This window comes from Neolamprologus multifasciatus, chromosome 15 (genome assembly GCF_963576455.1).
Source record: "Neolamprologus multifasciatus chromosome 15, fNeoMul1.2, whole genome shotgun sequence".
Taxonomy (NCBI): Eukaryota; Metazoa; Chordata; class Actinopteri; order Cichliformes; family Cichlidae; genus Neolamprologus; species Neolamprologus multifasciatus.
This window is the reverse complement of record NC_140453.1, coordinates 3462642-3469536: the sequence shown is the minus strand read 5'-3', so window position 1 is coordinate 3469536 and position 6895 is coordinate 3462642. Positions and strand designations below refer to the sequence as shown.

Here is a 6895-nt window from a genome sequence, read left to right as displayed (position 1 = left end):
ACAGACACAAACAGCTGCTAATTGTTGCTACTTAAAACACAAAATGTAGCCTTTCTCTCATCCATCTCTTTTGTACAGACGATTGGCTCTACACGGACACAGCAAGTCGAATTATATATTCAATTCAATTCAATTCAATTCAATTTTATTTATATAGCGCCAAATCACAACAAAAGTCGCCTCAAGGCGCTTCATAGATACAGAGAAAAACCCAACAATCATATGACCCCCTATGAGCAAGCACTTTGGCGACAGTGGGAAAGAAAAACTCCCTTTTAACAGGAAGAAACCAGGCTCAGGGAGGGGCGGGGCCATCTGCTGTGATTGGTTGGGGCGAGAGAAGGAAAACAGGATAAAGACATGCTGTGGAAGAGAGACAGAGATTAATAACAGATATGATACAATGCAGAGAGGTCTGTTAACACATAGTGAGTGAGAAAGGTGACTGGAAAGGAAAAACTCAATGCATCATGGGAATCCCCCAGCAGCCTACATCTATTGCAGCATAACTAAGGGAGGTCCAGCCCTAACTATATGCTTTAGCAAAAAGGAAAGTTTGAAGCCTAATCTTGAAAGTAGAGATAGTGTCTGTCTCCTGAATCCAAACTGGAAGCTGGTTCCACAGAAGAGGGGCCTGAAAACTGAAGGCTCTGCCTCCCATTCTACTTTTAAATACTCTAGGAACAACAAGTAGGCCTGCAGAGCGAGAGCGAAGTGCTCTAATGGGGTGATATGGTACTACAAGGTCATTAAGATAAGATGAGGCCTGATTATTTAAGACCTTGTATGTGAGGAGCAGGATTTTGAATTGAGTTCTGGATTTAACAGGAAGCCAATGAAGAGAAGCCAAAACAGGAACAACTTTTGTACAGACTTCTTCAACGATTGGCTCTACACGAACACAGCAAGTCGAAATATATATCCGTTGCATAATTGCACTAAAAACTCCAGAAAGGCACAAACAACACACGCGTACAATCAAAATCAAAAATCAAAAACTGCAGAGTTGAAACCGGGCAGCAACCACCTGTCAATCAAAGTAGCCATGTCCTAAATAATGCAATGCTTTTTGCATTGGCTTTAATTCTTTTTAGCTTTTAAGGCAGTAGTGTCAGGTAATGTGTTTTAGTATCATATATGTATTGTTGGTTTTATATTCCTCTTTCATCATCCTGACAACCAATCACTGATCAACCTTCAGAATGAACCAACCAATGAAAAAAGCTTGAAGCAGCTGAGCAAGCCTCTGAGGAACCAACAGGCAAGTGAATTTAAGAGCAGCAGAAAGAGGACTGAGAACCTGCACAGGGAGGGTGACGAGAATCGGTCACCTTCTCCTTCTCTACCCCAGCTTCCTCACTCTGCCTCTCCGTCCTCACCCCCTCATCTCCCCTCTCCTTCCCCTGCACCGCTGTCTGCAGAGGAGAGGCCTACTGATGAGGAGACCTTAGATGCCAGAGAGACACTGTTTGCAGAAGGTGAGGAGGGCATTAAATACAAATGCTGCGTGCTGTGACAGTATAATACAATGTCAACTATGCTATACTTTTATCTCGTTGTATTCTAGTGACTGTTTTTGGAGACAGGGAACTCGTCCACCTTTCTCCTCCTAAAAACTCCACATCTCAACTCTGTGACTCCGCCCCTTGCCAAGTTCCCTTACCTGCGGAGCCAATCAGAGATAGTAGCACGTCGAGACCAGTCCGAAATACGCACCTGCTCAGGACTACTCAGTCAGACGGTGCTGCAGACCCCGGGTCAGACTGCTTCAAAGGCGCCCGACGCCAGGAAGATTCTCATCACCTGAGCATCAACGAGCGACTGGAGAAGCTGCAGACGTTTTATTCGTCCGAGAAGAACGGCACGTCTCCCAGGACGCTCCTGGACACTGACACGCGCACCACACGCTCCTCAGACAGAGGCCACTTGGGTTCTGTTGAGGCGTCACAGACATCGCCCTCTTCCCCCCTCCCGCTCCTCAACAACGTGGCGCTTAAAGATGGGCGGGGAAGGAAGATGACATGGGCGGGGCTGACCCGACCCGGGCCCCCGAGACTCCTCGTGAATGGGTCTAAACCTCCTGCTTTCCCCTCACAAAGACAACATACTCTGGTCTTCAAGAACCTGAGGCAGGAGAGGGGAAGGAGGAAAGAGCTGTCCGCAGCACGAGGAGAGAGAGTAGCAGGAGGGATCAATGGAGCCAAGAGGAACTCAATTCAGTTGCGCTCGTCTCTGCAGCGTCGCGTGACAGACCTGAACCTTCCACTGCTTTCTGCAGGCCTGCAGGGGAAAGTTGACAGGAAGAGTCAGCTACACAGCATGGACTACTGACACAAAGATGACAGGATCTGATAGTATTTCAGGGACAGTAACTAAAGACGTATTCAGTAAATACTGGTGTCAGCAGAAGTAATAGCGAGCGACAGTTATTTAGAGCGGATTTAAATGGCAGCTACAGAAAAGTACAATCCTAAAGATATTACTTTCTCACTCTGCTGTTCTCTTCATGCCTTTCCTCACCAGCAGGGTCAGTGCTGCAGTGCCAAAGCTTTCAACTCTTAACAATAAGCTAGTCGTACAACTCCAGTGTCCATCAACAAGACGAGCACCTATCAAGCATGTTGTTCTTGAATTTCGACGTGCTGATGTCCACTGACACAAAGTCAAAGGCAGAATTCAAAATGATTGTTTGTATTCACTCTTCTGAAATAGATTTTTGTACTGACAGTGAAAGTAAAAGCAGTCCTTGATACTGGTTGATGTTTTTATGTTCTTTCTTTCTCAAAGTTATTGTTGCCATAAGAAAAGAAAAACTGTTACACAAAGAATACAAATGTTTTTATTTATTTATTTTGTGGTATGTGTCAGATGTACACTAAACAACTATCATGGTTAAAAGAAGTGATAATATGAAAACATGATGATCATAACAAGAAATAGATTATAAATCTAATTTAGGAAATAATCTATCTTTAACTCTTCTTACTCCATCTTCTGTCAGGTTGCGCTGTGTGCAGACAGGAATGGTGGACCCAAAGTGCAGACTCCGGAGACAGAAAGTAACTCAAAACAGCTTTAATTGCTAAACTCAAAAAGTAACAAAACTGAGAATCCAAAATAAACTTACACAGACAGACAGAACACACAGCAAGATGAGGGTAGATCGCGACACGGACACAGAGAAACACAAGGCTTAAATACACAGAGGGAGCAATCAGGGAATGAGTAACAGGAGGGAAACACAGCTGGGGCAAATCAGGCCTAACGAGACAAAGGAAGCACAACCAGACGCATTTACATGAGACACGGACTTTCAAAGTAAAACAGGAAACATAACACAGACTGAACTTACAGACACAGACTCACAGACAGGCACTACAGAGGGAACAGAGACGTGGGATCAGGGCGGACACAGACACTGACTGGACACGGGGATATAGCCGACAGGGGAAACAGCAACTAAGGATACACAGAGACATAAACCAAAAGACAGAACTCTAACAAAGAAACCAAAGACTAGGGGCGATCGTGGCTCAAGAGTTGGGAGTTTGCCTTGTAATCGGAAGGTTGCCGGTTCGAGCCCCGGCTTGGACAGTCTCGGTCGTTGTGTCCTTGGGCAAGACACTTCACCCGTTGCCTACTGGTGGTGGTCAGAGGGCCCGGTGGCGCCAGTGTCCGGCAGCCTCGCCTCTGTCAGTGCGCCCCAGGGTGGCTGTGGCTACAATGTAGCTGCCATCACCAATGTGTGTGTGAATGTGTGTGTGAATGGGTGGATGACTGGATATGTAAAGCGCTTTGGGGTCCTTAGGGACTAGTAAAGCGCTATATAAATACAGGCCATTTAGAAATTATAAATAATATAATAAACACAAAAACCCTGGGTCAACGACGCAGGCATCCTAACATCTTCTTCCGATTATCCGGCCCCAGGTCGTGCTTTTTTTTGACCAATGTCTCACTTGGTGAGAGGAATAAAAAATGTTTGTGAGCACAAACAAATGTCAGTTTGTGACTATTTGATTGACGAATATCTTGCCAATCAAATAGTCAAGGTTGACAAGGGTAGTAGAAAAAAGCACAGGGGTAATACATTGTATATGCAAGTATATGTCTATTATTTTAATAAATTGCTAGTTGGTTCTTAGGCAACATTATAACATCATAACACATCGTGCAAGTTTTGCGGTCATAAATTAGACGTTATTGCCATGAAATTAAATGCTATTATAAGGTGCTGTAAGTGCATAAAGACTACACATTTTAGTGTATTGTGATATTATCATGTTGCAACATAATGACATCATAATATCTGATCTAGATAAGAACCTTCAGGGGCCTACTGACGCAAAAATGAGAAGACTTGGAAGTGCACCTGTGCGCCATTTTCGGTCGTTCGACTCCTGTATAGTCGGAGTTCACAGACAAACAGAAAGTTTCTGTATTATAGTAAAATTATAGGCACTAAGCACCCATATGATTTACGCCCTGACTAGTATCGGCTGACAGATGCTAAAGGTTACTGCGCTTTAAAATCATAAAATATAAGCTCTTACATGACACAAAGTGTGAGAACATTAGCTGTTGTTCTGAATGCACCTTCATATGCAGAGGTATCATTAGGGCTGTATCGTCGCTGATTTCTAGAATCAATTAGACTCTGATTCACAAGGTTCTGATTTGATCCACGAGTCAATTCGATTTGAATCAGAGAAATTTTGCCTCAGACAGTCAGAAACATAATTCTGATCATTTATCAGTACATATCCATATTTTTATATCTATAAAAAGAAAGCTGCCACTTGTGAGACTATCAGAGGTGTGAGCATCACAGCAGATGACTGTGAAGGAGATGAAGGAGATTTTCCTGGCCTGGCTTTTTATAGCAGATAACCTTAAAAATATTTTGCAGTAGAACAAAAACAGAAGAAAACCATGAACCAACATATAAACATTACCTGACGCTGCTGAAGTGAAGCAGAGCAACATTACAACGTTACAAAGGTTTGATTAGAAACAGCATTTTTCAATTTTGCATCATTTTAAAAAGTTTAAATTTCTTTAGTATTGAACAGCAGACATGAGACTTTCTTCAGGGAAGTCAGTTAAATTTAAGCAAGCAATAATGCAGAAAACAGATTTTTAGATGGGAAACTGTTCTTGAAGTACACTGAGGGGGGAGGAAGTGTGATTTTATCGTGGTGGAAGCAAAACACCAAAAGTCAGGGAATTCATGACGATGTTTATGTGAAACGAAATCTGAAGTTTGGATCATCTTTGGCTGCTGGTTCAATCAACTTTGGTTGGAGAGAGATGAAACCTGCAGCTTCAAACTCGAGCACAAAAAAAGTCGTAAACACAAAGCGTGGACCCGCCGACGCATCAGAATCAGTGAGCTGTCGGCCCCGACGGCGTGTCCGTGTACCTGCCATCGGGTGAGAAAGCGTCGGGTCCGCGCTTTGTGTTTACGTCTGACAACTGATTTGGCTGTTTAGCGGTTGTCGAAATTTAGTGAGGTTTAACCTGAGATTCTCGTGTTTCGGGCAAAATAAATGTATATTTAAAAAGTCAGCAATGTTTTCTCCCCAAATCTCTGGCTTGTGCCACCTTCCCCCCCCCCCCCCCCCCCCCCAAGTCTAGGATCTGCGGATCATTAAAATTCAGGACAAAGATGTAGAAGAATCTGGTTGCTGCTTGGTGGCTCTCAATAATTCAGGGACCGTCATCTGATACTTTTGTTTGCCAGTGTGTGTATTGGTGAGGTGGATGTTCTGTGTGTGCCCACTATGGACAGATTGAACCCACTGAGCTGGATACATTTCGAACTCCAGTTACTTCTCTGGCTACTTAACAGTGATATGAACCAGTAAGCTCTGATACTGTTATCAGACATGAGCACACATTCAAGCTGTACAATAGTAGAGTAACAGTAAAGCTGCCAAGTAAAGTAAGTCTATGTAAATAAACGTGCATAACACTGGAAACAAAATATGTTATTTCAGTATAACTCTATACTGAAACTATATTAGCTCTTTGGATTAAATTAACATAAAAAGATCCATAATGCTTGTTTTGGATGCTGGAAATGTTGGTGTGAGTAAACAAGCATCGGTAACCCTCACCCGTTTACAAATGACTTCAGTCACACTGATTCTGAATAAACCATGCGCACAACAATTTGGATGAACGTGGTATGGAAATTCAATTAAAAATGCATGCTGCACCTACAGATCCATAGCTACTGGAAGGTTGCATTTGCATGCATGCCACAGGAAATGTCATGTGATGAGCATTGTGCCATTAACAAAGGCTTTCAAAGGTGTTAGAGAACATAGAGTTCAAGCTCTACTGGCTTCATGCAGGAAAAGTTAGACTTTCCACAACCAGTGGTATAAAAGGGTCCATTAAGGTCAGAATGACATCCGAGGGTCAACGTGAAGCTCTGTGAGGTCTTTTTCCATTTGTTTTCAGCACTTCTGCACTAACTACACACACTTTCTGAAAGTGGAAAGGGAAATAGTAAAAGATCAGGATTATGCATGCTTTATGGACAGCTGTAGGTCTGTGTGACATTTACATCTGTTGGATACGGTGGCCCTGAGAGGCCAAACAGACTGCAACTTAATAAAACACCAGCAATAAGAAAAACGCTGCAAAAGCACACAAAATACAACGGAATTAGGGAAAACGAAAACAGAAACAGGAAAAAACAGATTGCCAAAAGCCAAAAGGGAAGTGTTTATGGGGAAACAATAACCCGACGGACCAGTTGCAGGAACCCAAAACATGGTAGGTGTGTTTTATCAGGATTCATAAAATACTGATGATGGATTTTTAGGCTAATAGTTAGGCTAACACACTTACCTCTCATCTTTTCTTTCCTCACAAAACTAATAGA

The 6895-nt window shown here is 43.0% G+C and overlaps 1 protein-coding gene across 1 annotated transcript in view; it reads left to right on the top strand.

Annotated features, from left to right (window-relative positions):
* The window catches only part of LOC146501310 (hormonally up-regulated neu tumor-associated kinase), a 15925-nt gene extending 13170 nt beyond the window's left edge, over positions 1-2755 (top strand). Inside the window, exons 10-11 of the mRNA XM_085133500.1 lie at positions 1202-1478; positions 1568-2755. Of these exons, the coding sequence (XP_084989626.1) occupies positions 1202-1478; positions 1568-2331 (1041 nt within the window). The 3' untranslated portion in view covers positions 2332-2755. The remainder of the gene's footprint in view (positions 1-1201; positions 1479-1567) is intronic.
* The last annotated feature ends 4140 nt before the right edge of the window (positions 2756-6895 follow it).